Source organism: Gymnoscopelus braueri (assembly GCF_963280865.1).
Source record: "Gymnoscopelus braueri genome assembly, chromosome: 14".
NCBI lineage: Eukaryota > Metazoa > Chordata > Actinopteri > Myctophiformes > Myctophidae > Gymnoscopelus > Gymnoscopelus braueri.
Genome location: NC_137619.1, coordinates 47904876 through 47922360, shown reverse-complemented (window position 1 = coordinate 47922360; position 17485 = coordinate 47904876). Strand labels below are relative to the sequence as shown.

Sequence of the window (17485 nt, the reverse complement as noted above, 5' to 3'; positions counted from 1 at the left end):
AAAATGTAATATACATGTGATACACATACATATGCGGAAGAACAGCACAGAGCAAATGGAATAAATGAAACGTCACCAGATACAGTGAATAGATAAAGCGACGTGGTCAGATGGAGAACTGTGGCCAACAGAAGTCTCCTCTGGTTTTACAACGCTGGGTCTACACTTTAGCGCAGTGGTTCCCTACATGGGGTCCGGGGACCACCAGGGGTCCAAGTCCAAGGGGACGCTGATGGGTCTGTAACTCCGAGACTGTGCAAATGGAACCTTACGGGTCCATTTGGTTGCATTTGCAAACTCTTGAGTTAAATGAAACATAGAACTGTAGATTAGGGTCCCACAGGTTAAAAAAAATCCTTATACTTGAAATTCAAAAGTTTAATAACTTTTAATAAAAGCTTCATATTGTACCAGACCACTGATCAGCAGCAATCCCATACCAGAGGAAAGGCCAAATGAAGTGGGTCTGGACTCTTTCTGTAGCAAAGCTCAAAATGAGTCAGATCAATGTCCTGGTGGACTACTGACACAGAGTGTAGCCTGCAGGTCATTCAGCCTCAAGCCTCATTTATGCTCCACAAAGTATGAACTTGGGCTTGCTTAGAGGTGCATTCACACTGGATGAGACATTATTTGATGGAGCAAAGCAATTCAGTCAATGTAACGACGTGACGTCGAGCGGCATTACGCTTCTTTGCCCAGAGTACCTGCGAATTGTGCCGGTTGAAAAATATTCAGCTCAAGCGACATCCGATGCCGCCAGACTCAGTTGGAGAAGTAGTTTGTCGTTACTGTGTGCGGATTTCCTGAGCTACATGAAACAACACTTGTGAATGGAATAGTGAGGAAGAACTGTGTTGTCTTCGTTTGTTGTACCATGCTCAACAAAACGCACACTGCATATCGTCTCTGTCAGGTGGACACCTCATATGGCTTTTGAGGATTCAAATTCAAAAATAGCAAAAGTAGCAGATCGCCGTGTTTCGAGCTTGTAGATCTGCTACTTTCGATACTTTTGTGTGACGCTGTAGTATGATCAAGTAGGGCTTTGATTTACGAAAAAATACAAAAGTTAGAATATGGAGATAAGAGGTTTCTGCCCGACATCGATGATGTGCTGCCTGCAGCGACTAAATTCACTAGATGTCAGTGGAATAGAGCGTCACAGCTTCCGCGAGTCAAGCGGCCCTAGTATGAACGCACCTTAAATCACTGTTTCCCAAACAGTGGGTCGGGACCCACTGTTTGGGTCGCGGACCAATTTGTCTCGGTTGCGAGTAAATATCCCCTTTTTCGTTTCATAAATTGAAACAATGATTAAAAAGTGTTTCATAAATGAAATAAATAAAATCATGATTTAAAAAAAAAAAAACATTTAAGAAGTAGTGACAATAGCAGATCCACAAGCTCGAAACACAGCGCAAAGCGATGCGTTGTGTGCTTGTAGATCTGCTATTTTCACTAGTTTGGGTCCCAGGCAAACGCCAAATATCTCTTTTGGGTATTGAGCTAAAAAGTTTGAGAACCACTGCCTTAAATGACAACGAGGTCGTACCTATTTTGGCATCCTGAATGATGAGCTTCTGTTCGATCTCCTCTCGTGCTTTCTCACTCTTGTCCAGCTTCTGCATCATGCTGCCGATGTCCACCATGGCACCGTTGTACACGATCAGGCTGCCGGACTCGCTGGCCTCCGACTTCGTCTTTGAAGACGAGAGCAGCGCTCGGTTACCTGGGAGACACAGGAAGCATGGATTAAAGCTAAATAAACTCTCATCTCATCTCAATTTAGTCATGTCAAGTCCCAATCTGCCATTTGTGAAAAAGTAGTGCTTTGTTTCCTTAAAAAAAAAAGATGGGAATTGAGATCTAATTTCATATTGTAGACCACTCAAAGTACTCTGCTCCACAAAAAAAAAAGCACAAGTCCACAAGAGAATGAATGAACCCTAAATGTATGGTCTACTAATAACATAAAAGAGATGTGCATTGCACTGTTGCATCAGCACAGAACACTAGTAGCGTGTCAGCAAAGAGCAGCCCCTACCACTCTCATTAACTGAATTAAGAAACATACGCATACACTGTAAAACAGGATCTAGAATCCATGTTGGAACCAACAACTTAATCCCACTCAATTGTCGAGAATCTATGAAAAATGCTGTATTACGATACATGGACCTAAAGTCTAGATGCTGTACAGTGGACCTTCAAAATGGATTGCATTTGTGTGTGTTCCCCTTCATCCCATAACATTAAAGTGACAAATGCTTTGAGCAGGTTAATCCTGGACACATTGCAAGTAAACATGTAGCACTTTTCCCGAGCGTTTTCAAACTCAACCACCAAAAACAAATGCCCCAGAATTTCAAGATCTCGTTATCCCAATTTCTTTTACGAGACCTTCCCCAGACCTCCACAAGTTTCGAAGGGAAAAGGGGGGATTGTTGTCACAGTATGTTTGCATATACATGATTGTCCTCTGAATTTAACCCATCCTAACTATTAGGAGCAGTGGGCGCTGTCAATATAGCACCCGGGGAGCAGTTAGGGGTTAAGGGTCGTGCTGAGGGACAGGGACACCCTGCCACAGAGTAGGGTCGGGGGGACAACTGGGTCATTTCAGATTCCCAGACAGCCTCTCTACCCATTCAGCTATGGCCGCTCTTAACAAGACAGAGGTCTGGTTATATGAGACTAATCATAATTGGAAATAAAATTGTTTATTTTAACAACTGTGTATGGTTAGGATGGAAACTGGGTGGGTGGACAAATTGAGTCTTATGTTTTTTGTATATTTCTTATATTTTCCTTTTCTAATGCAATGCTTAACAGTGGTTTTAGTAGTGAAACATGCCTGTCAATTCTTAATACATTGTATAAAGAACATTTGTAGAATTGTGGCACATAATGACTAATTTTGGCCCAAAAAAAATATTGGCCTGGTGGCCAGAGTGGCCGGTTCAATCTTTGATAGTTTGCCAACATACAAAGATAACGAATAAAGTGAAGAGGCACGTTGGCTCACCAAGCAGGTTGTCTATGTGGGCCTCAGTGAGAGAAGGAACCGTCTCGTCTTTCCCCCGGTCGGTCAGTTTACGGTAGTAACAAGACTCCCTGATCACAGGTTTGTTCAACAGCTTCTTTACCTGGAACAAAAAGAGCAGGAATCAACATGAGATGAACAACGTCTCATGGGACTTTTACTGAGCACAAGGACTTGTCTAGAGAGAGAGAGAGAGAGAGAGAAAAAGAGAGCGACTTGGTGTAATCTGTGGACAGTTGATAAGCCAACGAGAGAGTATTTTGTGTGTATTAAGTTAATGTTTATCGTCACTGCCGGGTGGGAACCTCACATGTTCAAAACGGTTACTTTTCAGGAAATGGGGAAAAAAAGATAAACCGTGTTCCAATGGATCCAATGTAGTTATTATTGAGTCACAAGCTCTTGTTAATACTTTTTCATTGGTAAAATATTTTTTAAACCCACACACAAAACCACTTTGAAAAAAAAAAAGAAATTGCCGATCTACAAACTCACGTGTGTGGATCGGCTACTTTTGCTACTTTTGTGTGACACTGCACTATGGCAAAGTGGGACATTCATTTACGGGAGAAAAACTAAACGTTGAAATATGGAGATACGAGATGTATGACCGACATCGACATGTTGTATGTACGTTATGTGTACCTGAGCGCGAGACAGGTGCAGTCCCAGGGTGTACATGATCTCCTCCAGGTCTCTCTCCATCAGATAGCCACAGTGGCTCTGGTCAAAGTAGACAAACGCCATGAGCAGCTCCTTGTTGTACGTGACCATCTGCTTCTTCTCCTTCTCCTGGACACACAAACAGCCGCATGGGTTCACAGTCACTATGTTTTCTGACACCATGATGGGTGACATTAACACGTGGCAACAGGAATTAAAACAACCATATACCACGGAACCTAAAGATAACAAGACCAGCTAGGGAAAAAGAATGGAAGTCTGATTGGGAGAGACATCAGGGTTTTCCGGCAGATCAGTTCAGCCTCGCCTAGACTGAATTGGTCAGTGCTGAGACTAAGGTATCAAATGGGGGTCCATGAAATTAAAAAGGTTAAGAACCAATGCAGTTTATTGTATGTGCCAGTCCACTGATCAGCAGCAATCCCATACCAGAGGAAAGGCCAAATGAAGTGGGTCTGGACTCTTTCTGTAGCAAAGCTCAAAATGGGTCAGATCACTGTCCTGGTGGACTACTGACACAGAGTGTAGCCTGCAGGTCATTCAGCCTCAAGCCAAATGTATAGTCTGAAATGGCAGACCTACAAGCTCACAACCCGACACAATGTGGGTCTGCCATTTGTGACACGTGACACCATCAGAATAGGCTGGCACAATGGCATAATGTAGTTGCGTTTGACTTATCGGTGGAATTTTAAATAAGGGCATAATTTGTAATTGACCTGTAAATGATTTGACGAATGATTAGTTTTCACTTCTGCTTCACGTAAAATATAAGTTAACAAGTCAGTGTGAACCCATAGTTATAGTGTATATTTATCACTATTGATATGAGTTTCAAAAAACAAGTTTTTGGAAACTTAAACCAACCTTGTCTTTGGAGGATCTCTCTTTGGAGGACTTGCGGTCATCTTTGCGTTCGTCTTTCCTGTCCCGGTCGTTGGAATCTTCGTCATCTTTATCTGAGGTACAGGGACAGAGTAAGTAAGTAAGAGAGTTAAGTGTAGCAGGTACACTAATCCACATGTTAAGGGCAGTCAAATCCTATGTTCACTCTCAAGACCTGATGTGTGGAGTACATCCTTTCTGACATCATATTCCACACGAATACAGTTTACAGTTTGGTTAACCACTTCAATCCCAGCATGCCTATTATGGGGAGAACATACGAAAAAAAAACAAAAAAAAAAACATTGCGACATGTTGTGAGCTTGTAAATTAGCTATTTTTGGCGAAGACATTTAGTGTAGACGGGGGATAAAAGTGGTTGTAACTCGGGTCCGTTTTACAATGAACAGACCGTTGAGGAGGTCTCAGATATCGTGGTAAGTGTTATCCATCACATGCTCAGCGTGGTGCATGATTTCTCATCACAGACCCGATTACTTTATAGCAAAGAAAGCCTACATATCTAGAGATAATTCATCACATCTTTTGCTGTATTTGTCAGCATAGTCTTGGTTTAAAACAAGAGCGGTACCATCGTCGTCATCATCGTCGGCGTCTTCGGCCTCCATGGGGTCGTACTCCTCGGCGTTGGCCGTGCTGCCTCCCTCGTCCTCGTTCTCATCGTCTTCCCGAGACTCCTCCTTCTTCAGAAGCTTCTCGTCATCCTGGATTTCAACACAGCATGATTAAGACGACAACATGACAAAAATGTGTCACTTGGTAGGCCTGTGACAATTACTACATACATAATCACAATTATTTTGCAATTTTTAATAATTTCAAAAATAATGGAAATAGCAGATCTGCAAGCTTGCAAACCGTCGCAATGCCACGCATTGTGAGCTTGAAGATCGGCTATTTCCACCATTTTATTTTATTTGGAAAGTATACATTTATTTTATTTTGATTATTGTGATCATTTCGTTGTACATTTAAGTCATTTGTCATATATATATTACCTAAAAGCCAAACCGAAATATTTCATTTTGTTCCAACGTTCAATGCCAAAAAAAAAATACAATTCAATCGCATTTATTTGTATGACAATCGTCAAGTAAAATGCCATGATGCATTGGTGACTGTTGACAGCCACCTGGAGCTGCCGCTTTACCTTCTTCTTCTCCTCGTCGTCTTTGGATTTCTTGGACGGCGGGTCGTCTCCATCTTCGTCCTTCTCCTTCTTCACCTCGCGCTGCTTCTCCACCACCTCCCGCTTCTCCGCCTCCTTCTTGACCTTCTTCTCTTTCTCCTTCTTCTCCTCCTTGGCAGGGATGGAGGCCAGCGCTTTGTAGATGCGGAAACCAAAGTCCCTCTGCAGCATCTCGTTGAACAGCTCCGCAAACAGGGACACCTGGACAGACAGACAGACAGACAGAGAAAGAAAGGAGGAAAGAAAGAGAGACAGAGCAACAGAAAGATAGAGAGAGACCAAAAGAGAGAGAAACAGAAAGAAAGGCGAGAAAGAAAGAAGAACATAAAGCAAAAAAGAAAGAGTCAAAGAGAAAGCAAAATAGAGGGAAAACAAATGCAAAAAGAAAAGTGAAAAAAGTGTGAAAAAGAAAGAGCAGAAAGATTGAAATAAAAGAGAAAGAACGAAATGAAAACAAGAAAGAGGAAGGGAAGACAATATTCAGTCAACCATTGAAGGTGCAAGTCACCTGTTGAGTTACACCACAAATACATCTCATCTCGACAGGGCCGTCTAGCATCGTGCGCTGCTTCCATCTCGACGGAAACGCAGCTAAGTAGCCACAAAGGCAACAAAAGGCCTGTATACCAGTGTGTGTGTCTCACCTCAAAGGAGTGCTCCTTGTTGTCCTCCAGCCTGTAGTCCAGCAGCACGCTCAGGGACATGACGCTGCAGTCAAACTTGCCGTTCTTGGCGGCCCAGTTCGGGTGCACGATGATCGTGGGCTCGTCGGGGAGGACGTACCGGCGCTCTCTCCGCTGACGCTCCAGCTCCTCCAGCCTCTTCCGGTCCTCCTCCTAACCAGAGACGGACATACGGTACTTTAAATCCATGCAGCCTCTGGGTGTGGTGCTTAACTCATTCCGTGCCCAGCTTATTTATGGAATTTTGGCTCTTGCCACAGCCAAAATTCATTGTAAAAAAAAAGTGCTTAGGAGCCGAGATACAGCCTTTTTCAGTAAGAAGTTAAACAAAGAGTGAATGGAGCAGCAAATCTTCAAATCATATCTTGGGTTCTGAACATGTTTTACGTTTTAGACGTCCAGTGGCACTCGGGGCTTATATGCCACTGGACGTTTTAGACGTCCAGTGGCACTGAATGAGTTAATAGCCATGCGTTAATATAATGACATGATAGCATAATACGGTTTAGGGCTTAGGAGTCAGCCATATCCTTGCTGTATGTTATGCCGCACAACCGTTTACAGACTGCATATTTACTTTATGGCTACATTTTCCAAAATCACGCTCCATTGCTTCTCTGCAGGCTTGATTGCATCCATTTGCCAACTGTTCCTGCTAAAAGACGCTAGTCTGTTATATAGGTTATTAATAATTATAGGCCATATCCAAAGAGTGTATAGACTCGCTGCTACTTTCCAAATCAATTGACTTTACACCATGGGTGAATTAAGAGGTTCAGACCTTGATTGGTAGCTTGTTTTCGCCAACCGCTCCCTGTACCTTCTCAAATCACGCGTCCCTGACATGAAAATGTTTGAGAAGCACTGACCTCTCGGTCCTCCTCCGTGGTCCGCGGCTCCTCCTCCTCTGCGGCTTTGGTCTCTGGTTTCTCGGGCTCCCGGGCCTCCTCCACCTGCTCCTCCACCTTCAGCTGCTTGGTAAGGCGGGCGATAAGCTGCGACTTTAACCCCTTGGAGCTCAGCGAGCGACAATCCAGCTCCTTACGCAGGTCATTCACCTGGAATGGTTTGAGCACAAAGTAGGAACAATTTAATTTTTAACACATCGATTGCCTAGATCGAATTAATTCGGAGAGGTCCACTTCTATTTTCTTAAGTCTGGGTGACGAACAGTCATCGTCGTCGTGTATCACATCGTATTTAAGACCAATCAGCGATTGTCAAAAACGTCACATCCGGTTATGACGTATTGACTGTTTGAGCCTGTTTGGGGGGGGGGGGGGTTGAGCGAGTCAGCGAGTGATCAAGGTGTCTATTTGCTGCTCTCTGCTGGTAGATCTGTCGTATTCTGTTTAAAACCGCAGCCAGATAATTTATTTGAATGAAAAAAAAAAATGAAAAAAAAACACGCAAATCGCTGGCACAGGGGTGAGTGTACATTATGAATAAACTCTGGCAGTCAATGTGTTAACTGTGAGGGTCGTTGTAAAATACAGAAAAAGGATGAAAGCCCATTTCTTGAGAGACGAGAAAGAGAACTCACAGTTCAGGGAGGTTTATTTTCAAAAAACAAAAAAAAGCATTTTTGAGCAAGACACCGAACCCCTATGTCAAACATGGGCAACTGGCGGCCCGGGGGCCACATGCGGCCCCCACCTTCACTTAACTCTTTCACTGCGGTTGACTCGATAACGCGTCAATTGCTACCTCTTCCAGTTGGCCGTCGACGCGTTGGACGTGCGTTCATTGTTTAATCTCTGATTGCGCTATTCTGCAATGTTTCACTCTAGGATTCGAGTTCCACTTACTTCACCCACACTTGCATCCGGTTTTATGACGCAGATTCCGTTTCTCATTTTTTTCCCACGTCATTTTCGTCCAGAATAGGGAAACTTACGGTTTTTCACACGGTATAAAATACGAACGGAGAGGTCCACTTCTATAATCTATAGTCTGGGTGACCAACAGTCATCGCCGTCGTGTATCGCATCGTAAATTTTTGCAATCGGAGAATCTGATAAGACGTCACATCCGGTTTGACGTATTTCACTGTTTGGCTCTGTTGGGGGGGGGGGGGGGGGCAGCGAGTCAGCGAGCTGATGAAAGTGTCCATTTGCTGCTCTCTACTGGTGGAACGATCGTATGTGTTCAAAACCGCAGCTAGACTTACTATATGAAAATTAAATAACAAAATAACAACAAAAAACACGAAAATCGCTGGTACTTTATGAAAATACTCTGGCAGTCAAAGAGTTAATGTCGCCCGTAGGTTGATATCAGAATACTGATATATTATTGATTTCAGCGATTACAATTCCAAACATGCAAACATGACCCGCTTTAATAGACTTACAGTCTATATTAGTAGCTTAATGACTAGTATTAAAATTCTATTGTCTTTTTTTATGTCCAATGTACTTGTATTTAAGTTCATAAGTATAACTAAATGCATTTGAAATTAAATCAAAATGTAACTTTTCAGCATTCCAATGAAAAAATTGCAAAAAAGAAAACAGGATTCCAATTAAAAAAATTACAAAAATAGCCGATCTACAGATCGGCTATTTTTGCTACTTTTGTTTGACATGGAACAGGCCCGACAGTATATGCAATGTGGCCCTCTGGAGCGAGTGTGGAAATATAGTGGCCCTCTCCATCATCAAAGTTTCCCACCCCTGCCCTATGTGGTCCTGATGAGCAGGTTGGTGCCTTGCATGGTTTCCTCAATCGTCGGTGTGTGAATGTAATTTACTTTGTAAAGCACTTTGGGTAAAGGCACTATTTAAATGTACATTTATCATTTTATTCAGAGACAGAAATGGGCTTCCATAGACAACCTAATTCATTCGTTAAGGAGATTTACAATACGGGTGTGTGGATACTTAATTTGGACAAATATCAGACATTCCCACATGCAGGGGAACCCTGAATATATGCAGAGGTCTGTATCAGTGCTTTAAATCGTACCTTCATCGACTTCGGATCAAGTTTAGCCCAGTGAGTGGGAGTGGTGACCTCCTTTGAGTCGTCTTCATCCTTCTCCTCTTCCTCCTTCAAAAAAGGGAATTATTCAGAGAGAGAGAGAGACAGACAGAGAGAGAGAGAGAGAAAGAGAGAAGGAGGACAGCAGACAATTAGCGCTAAGCTCTGGAACCAGTGCAGCTTGTGAGAAACAAAAGTTGATCCGTGCAAGAAGCAAGGTCACATCTGCCTTTCATAGCCTTGTCCTAGTGAGCTCACGGCAGTGTTAATAGTCCACTGCGACTGGGGGAGGGGGGTGTACACAGGGAAGCTCTCTAGCTCTTACAAAAACCCACGGAATAGCCCCAAACCCAGCGGCCAATCAATGCAGTTCTGTGGAACACAAAAAAGGTAAAAATCAATGACAGGTGCGTCCAAAAGGTGTGTGTAGGTACATCAGGTGAATTCAAGCTGGTCTCCAAATGGACTGGGCAGCCCTAGCGTAACCTAAAACTGGGGTATTCTTGCCAAATGATATCATTTTGTATTTATTTTTAAAGGCCTACGTCTTAAAGAAGCCATCTGTCCAACCAACTGGCCTGGAAAACCAAGTTCTACATGTCGCCCAAATCAGAGTATAGAAGTCAAAATAACAGAAACAGACAAGAAACAAGACTTTAGGGGTTGGGGGGGGGGGTTGCCTTTTTGAAGTCAGCCGAAATCAAATAGTCATGAAAGGTCATATGAAAATAAATGACACAATGCTAGAACAGACATTTAAATGCAACTGACCGCAGATTCCAGCACAGCATTTAAAATCACCATTGGATCCAAGCAGAGAATTAAAACGATGCCTTTTGAGTAAATTCTGGAACCTGTGTGCAGGTAACCCAAATGAAACTTTTGTATATGGTTCATAATAACACACACACACACAATGCAATTAAGATGAGTGGTTTATACCCAGATTGGCACCCCCTAGTGGTTAGTAGCTGGAAGCTGTGGAATCAGTTGCAGCTGTGTCTGCAGTTAAAAACCTACTCTCACTGCTTCCACCGAGTGTGTTGGCTGGATGTGAGGGAAGGTGGGAGGAGGGGTGGGTGGATGGAGGAATGGACCAGTTGGAGCACAGCAGAATGGGTAAAGGGTGGGGGAACAAACATAAGAAACTTAGGAGGAGGAGGAGGAGGGGGGGGGGGGGGGGGTCTCTGGTGGTACGATAATCTGCCTTTGATCGTGTGTGCGTGTGTCTGGTGCGTGTGTGAGTGGTGCAGTGTTGTGTTCAGTGTGTGTATCTGGGCTTTGTTTTTTGTTTTGTAATTCCTGTGCCTTCCTGTGAGAAGCGGGAAATGAGAAGAAGAAGGGATTAGCGGTTCAGTGCCTGTTCTCCATCCGCCTCCTTTCGCTCGGCCGACAGCTTCTCAGCCAGCTGCTCCCGGAGTCGTCGCGACAGCCCCTCCCACTCTGAGCGGGTAGGAAGACAATGCCAAACATCCGGGAGAAACAAAACCACTGTCTCCACATGTGCGGGGACTGTCCGCCCCTTGTGAGTCTCCTCCGGCCGGTGATAGCGAATCTCTGCAAAGCGATACCTGTCGCAAAGGAAGAAGGTGCATTGGAAAGAAACATTCTCGTCAGGACACATAAAAAAAACGGCGAGCCTTTTGCTAGGGCTAGCCTCCCCGTTTCTCTCCCCCCCCCCCGCATACAACTAGTCCCACCCAGCAGGTCGCTGAATGACCACAGGCGTCATTGCAGTGAGCCTCCTCCCAACAACAACACCACCAACAACAAACAAATGGAATCAGTCTGCAGCTCTCCAACAGTTGTCACAGGTTACAGCAGCCATTTTGAGAAAGTTGACAGACAATGACAAACAATAAGTCGTACGACTCGTACCCTCCAAACCCCGCCCCTATTATTCTTCCCATCAGCCAATTGGGTGAGTATTCTGCGTTTAACCTAGGATACATTTACAAAACCCCATTACACTGGGGATGTGAGAAAAGAGACAGAATCAACAAGACAGTGAAAGCAAGTTAAATATGTAAGATATTTAACAGAGAATCAAACGACATAAAGTAATGGTGGTGTCTTCTGGTCCAGGCCACTGGTTATCCGACCACAAAGTCAATGCATTCATCACACACAAACACACACACATAGATATTTATAAATATAGGAGGCAGGACAACAGCACAAAGGCCAAAGGGACATTGCAAATAATTGAAGTAGCAAATTAAAAACACAGATTTATAATCATTAATATGGAAAACAAAAACAAAACAATACAAAAAAACCCGTCCAATAAGTCAGACATGAGAGATTTAGTTGCTGAGGCAGTAAAACCATGCAGCAGATGGCACATTCTGGATTTTGGGCCTTTCTTTCAATACTCAACTGGTCGGTTTAGAGAGAGGCAAAAGGACGGGATGGGAGCTGGCGCGGTACTTACCACTGAGTGCACAGACTCAGATCTATGCCAGTGAGCGCCTTGCAACAGCGTATGGCTGTCTTTATGAGGACTGACGGGTCCTTCTCTGGGTCTGCGCCATCCAGAGACGGAGACCAGTGACCACCGATTGCCATGGCCTCGTCTTTACCTCTCATGCCCACCAAAAACTGAAAGAGAGACAGAGGGAAAATGCAATGAGAGCAGCAATGCCAGCAATGGCATGGATGAAGGAGAGGAAGGACACACAAAATGGAATCATGTGGCTCGAACGGTGTAAGCATCAAATGCGGGTCCATGAAATTAAAAAGGTTAACTCTTTCACTGCCGGAGTATATACATTAATCCATTTAGACCTGGAACGCATCTGTGTCACTTTTTGATTTGAGCTTAAAAGCATTATTTTACACTTTGGCTATTCAAAAGTAGCAGATATAAGTAGCACAGAGTACCACGCTATGAATATATATTGTTTTAAAGCGAACATCTTTAAATCAAATCTTTGCTTCTGGGGGTCCCGTCCGTGGCAATGAAAGAGTTAAAGAACCAATGCAGTTTATCATAATGTACCAGTCCACTGATCAGCAGCAATCCCATACCAGAGGAAAGGCCAAATGAAGTGGGTCTGGACTCTTCCTGTAGCAAAGCTCAAAATGAGTCAGATAACTGTCCTGGTGGACTTCTGACACAGAGTGTAGCCTGCAGGTCATTCAGCCTCAAGCCTCATTTATGGCATCCATTTGGTTCCTAACCATCATTCATATTGCTGGGGACCCCCTCAAGGACCCCACTTTGAGAACCGTGCTCTTGTGTGTGTGTGTGTGTGTGTGTGTGTGTGTGTGTGTGTGTGTGTGTGTGTGTGTGTGTGTGTGTGTACACACTATGTGCACAGTGGGTGTTAGGTGTACCTTGATGAGTCTAGCAGGGTGCTGGAAGGAGTCTCTGATCTCCTGGGTGTCCTCTGCCAGAGCACAGGACTTGTGGTACAGCTCTTCTATACTGGGGTTGGCCAGCAGCATCACCTGAACAAAGTGAGTGGGTTGGGCTACTGTTAAATATATGCCAGCTAAGGTAGGTTTTAAACAATGGAGATTACAATCTAGTAGCAAATAATCAGTGGCTTGTTGGGTTCAGTATTCATATTGGCAATATAAGTATGCCATACAGAAGACTGTGGCCTTATTGCCCTGGTCACATCGCAGCCTGGGAGAAAGCAAAACAGTGACATGGACTGTATGGACTGTGACTTCTACAGACACCGTACATACTGAAACACCATGCGTTGAGTAGGATACAGGAATTATGTTGTAAACTCGGTTCACTTTACATATACAAGTATTATGTATATTGCCTTAAATGTACTTTCTTTTTATTTTAATTTACTTTCTTATATGCATACCCATTTTTTTCTTCTTATTTTGTAACCACATATGCAATACCTTTTTGTGCTATTTTATGACTTTGATCTTCAGCAAACATTTTTAACTCAAAGCTTTGCTTCTGGTGGGTCCCTGGAACAAATTATTGTGATCTGGAGTCCATGGCCAAATATATATCATTTTGGAGGTCTTTGAAAGTTTTTCAGAAAACTATTAGGATTTAGAAGACTTTTTTACAATCGGCCTCAGGTCTCAATGGGTTAAAATAATAACCGGAAATCTACAAGCTCTCAATGCATCTGCGAAGCATTGAGAGCTTGTAGATATTAGCTAGCTTGTAGGCTATTTTCGGTGCGCGACATGCTTCCATAGAAGACATTCTGGCTTCCATGGAATCCAAATGACTGGAATCAGTCGTCGTGGCGACTGAGAACTTGAATCCGCGACCCACGCCATGCCATCTCACCTTGGCACTGTAGGTGTGATTGGCGTCGGGCGGGTCCAGCACGGCCGTGTTCTTCACCAGCGGATCCACCTCCTTGTGCAGGATGTGAAAGTTGCAGTAATTTCCGAACTGGAAGGGCCGCTGCAGCGGGAACGCCTCCACCCAGGTGAACACAGCGTCGAAGAAGTCACTGGGGATGTAGAGGCTCTGGTAGCGGCGCCGCAGCTCCATCATGTCGCAGTTGGAGCTGCGGCAGAAACATGGAACACACACACACACATGGACATAATCATCAGTGTCAGGCGGAAGCCTTGTATGAGCAAAACAGTTACGGTGCAGTAAATGTAGTTTTTTTTTTTTTTAGAACCTGGGTTCCAATGGATCCAATGTCATTATTATTTAGTCACAGCCTCTTGCTAAAACTTTTCATTGGTTAAATATTTATAAAACCCACAGACACGCTTAACCACTTTCACTTTAATTTTTTTTTTTAAATTTGCACTACACTCTTGTACAATGACGTAGGGCAGGGGTTTTCAACCGGTGGTCCGCGGACCACTGGTGGTCCGGAGGTATTGCAGGTGGTCCCTGGCCATGCAATTGGCAGTGAATAATTTTAACTGATTCACTGCCAATCACGTAGATCTACGCGAACCTATTTAAAGCCGCCACGCCAATTTTTTTTTACATTTTCTTTTTCCAATTTCACCCAAAGACCAAGGAGATATGATTTTTCGAAGATCTAGACTACTATCCACTTCCTTGTTAACTTAAAACTTAAAAATTCTGTATCTCGGCTCCTGAGTACTTTCTTTTTTTCAATGAAAAATCTCTGGCACTGGCTAAAAAAATATGAAAATACCTCTGGCAGTTAATGGGTTAATAACTTACAGGAGTTCTTACTGTATGGTGTGTGTGTGTGTGTGTGTGATATGAAATGTGAGCTTAGTATAATCACAGTAATCCATCATATTCAAACAAAATCACTGTATTTTATTAGATATTAAATTGATATTATAGCTATTTTTTCCAGCTCCCTGTGGTGCATGAACCCCCCACCACTATTGTGTGGGGTGGGTCTATGATGGACCCACCACGCACAATAGTGGTGGTCCCCAGGTTGCTCTTAGTCAGGATGGTGGTCCCTGGGTCAAAATCAGTTGAAAACCCCTGACGTAGGGCATTACTTTACGAAAAGAAAAAGAAAAGTGTCTTTGTCAGACCGGGGCTGTGTATGATAGTTTCTACCTACCCGTCCAGGCTGAACTTGGAGAACTGTACAGTGTAGCGGGGAACCACTCGCCGGGGCCGGCGGGGGGAGCGTTCGCGCCTCGGAGAGCGGTCTCTGGAACGCTTGCGAGTTGGCGAGCGCTCTCTCGACCGCCTGCGCTCACGGTCCCTCTCGCGGCTATATGGCGGGTGAGGAGAGGAAGACTCAATTAACTTTTTGACAAGATATTTAAACCGACTTTTCAGAACGAAGGATCTGCAGAAACCCTGCATGGGTATGACCTCTGACCTTCGTTCTTCCTTAGTCCTGAGGATGAGCTCTGGGCCGCGGTCGTTGCGGTTGGGGAAGCGAGGCGGGGGTTCGATCCGTCGGACGGGCTGGGGCTGAGGCATCATTCTCACTGGGGGCTGGAGCAGACCTCCGGAGAACACATCTACACACAAATGAAGACAATAACCGTTTTGGGTGGATGAAAAAGAAACCGGTGACCCACCTGAAAATGTATTTTCTGTTTATTAACCCATTAAGACCCAGGAACTTCATCTGGTTCATTTTTAGATTTGAGCGGGGAAAAAAATATATATATATATTTTACACTTTGGCTATTCAAAAATGGCAGATATACAAGCTCATAGTGCGGCACCGAGTGCCGCGCTACAAGCTTGTAGATATGCAATTTTTTTTTTTAATTGTGAAAATGTTAATTATGGTCCTTGACAATTATGAAAAAGTTTGAGAACCACTGATATTATAGCAACATATTTTTTTTTTATTAAACTGTTGGTATTTAGAAGACATTTGTAGAATCGGCGTCAGGTCTTAAAGGGTTAAAGGGCTGGAGGGATGGGGAGACCCTGGTAATGGACAAATAGTCTCTAGCAATGATTACTAGGATATAGAGCCTTACGTCTCGCTTTAAACAAACAATATCACTTACAGCATGTGTGTGTGTGTGTGTGTGTACTGTATGTATGCATACATGTCATGCTGTTGCCAACTCTGTCCACCAGAGGGGACTGTACTATCACTTATAGGCTATATGGTTGTGTTTGACATACAGTATACAGTTAGGGACGTTTTTTGTATATTGAAGCTATTTGTCTCCTCTGCCCTGTGCAATTTTAGTTTACAATGAGTCAAAAAGGCAAACGGATGTAATTGTTATCTATATGTCCCAATGTCCAATCCAATGTCATAAAACACAATTACATAATAAAATGTCATGATGGTTACAGCCCTACTACATACAGTACATTCAAACACAGCGACGGTCCGGGGATGCCCAGGGGTCCTTGGGGGGGTTCCAGGGGATCCCCGGCATAATTAGTTAATAGCAGATATACAAGCTCACAGCACGTCACTTTGTGCTGCACAGCATGATTGAATATCTGCTATTTTTGGCTTTTTGTCTATTCTGGGGGTCCCTGGCAAACAATTTTCAGATGGGGGGGGGGGGGGGGGGGGGGGTCCGTGCCCAAATACATATACATTTGGGGGTCCTTGACATGAAAAAGTGAAAAGTGGAAAAAACACTGATCCAAACAAGCACAGGGTGAAGAGTTCACCTTTGGGTTGTGGTAGCAGGGGCTGGGGCGGGTTCTGGAGCAGTGGGGCCAGGGAGGCGGCAGACAGCTGGGCCTGCAGCAGGGAGGGTGGAGGGCCCTGCGTTGGAACACTGAAGGTGTTGGGAGGGGGCAAGGACTGTAGCATGGCGGGCGTTGGCTTCATCATGTTCGGTGGAGGTTGAGGCTGGTTCTGGTAAAAAGAAAAAAAGAAAGCAAGAAACCGACAGGGATAGATCAGGATACCTTCAGTAAAAAGCTACAGTAGCAGAAGTTAGCTTTGTGTGCTGACGTCTAAAAAAAAGTACAATGCTCAAACATGTTTCTGTGTGTGTGTTAGTTTAAGTGTGGATCTCGTTTTACATGCAAAATGGAACTGAACAATATTTCCGTCAACAATATTGGCTCCTTGAGAGAAACGAGGTTGGGGAAAACATTTGGATGTCTGCGTGAGTGAAGGAATACAATAATGCATGAAAAAAGCCATCTTAGCAACAGGGTCAATTGATGTTCTAATCAAAGAATATCCAGTGCATTGCATTCTCGGCAAAGCCTGATTTTCGGGCCCCCCCTCCTTCGCTTATAGGACAATCTACAATGTCACTATTGTTGGACTTCATCATAAGCAGCAGGGTGAGAGGAAGAACCGGGGAAACAAAGAGGATATAACATAAGAACAGGGAATAGAGGGTGTGTGTGTGTGTGTGTGTGTGAGAGAGAGCCAGGGTGTGAGGGGTTACATTTTGTCTGTTGTCCACAGAGGTGTGCATGTCCGAGTAGCGCAGCTGCATCCCTGGCTCACTATAAAAACTGCCCATCTGTGGAGAAGCTTGAGGTAAAGGCTGAGGCTGCTGTTGATGCTAGGAGGGGATTGAGAACACAGCAATCAATAAGTCAATAACAGAAAAGCACAATACATAAAAACAAACTCAAGGGTCATTTCAAAT

At 44.0% G+C, this 17485-nt stretch overlaps 1 protein-coding gene across 3 annotated transcripts in view; it reads right to left on the bottom strand.

Moving 5' to 3' along the window:
• Nucleotides 1–17485, bottom strand: part of ccar1 (cell division cycle and apoptosis regulator 1) — a 30582-nt gene that overhangs the window by 3095 nt on the left and 10002 nt on the right. For 2 of the 3 annotated variants that reach the window (XM_080450379.1, XM_080450378.1), the window contains exons 8-23: nt 17279–17398; nt 16542–16731; nt 14998–15409; nt 13767–13992; nt 12830–12943; nt 11925–12091; nt 10851–11061; nt 9476–9559; nt 7378–7566; nt 6470–6661; nt 5787–6026; nt 5208–5340; nt 4598–4689; nt 3692–3838; nt 3029–3149; nt 1556–1732 (exon numbers count right to left, since the gene is read on the bottom strand). In XM_080450379.1, the coding sequence (XP_080306505.1) occupies nt 1556–1732; nt 3029–3149; nt 3692–3838; nt 4598–4689; nt 5208–5340; nt 5787–6026; nt 6470–6661; nt 7378–7566; nt 9476–9559; nt 10851–11061; nt 11925–12091; nt 12830–12943; nt 13767–13992; nt 14998–15409; nt 16542–16731; nt 17279–17398 (2815 nt within the window). The remainder of the gene's footprint in view (nt 1–1555; nt 1733–3028; nt 3150–3691; nt 3839–4597; nt 4690–5207; nt 5341–5786; nt 6027–6469; nt 6662–7377; nt 7567–9475; nt 9560–10850; nt 11062–11924; nt 12092–12829; nt 12944–13766; nt 13993–14997; nt 15410–16541; nt 16732–17278; nt 17399–17485) is intronic. The other variant, XM_080450380.1, reaches the window with a different exon arrangement.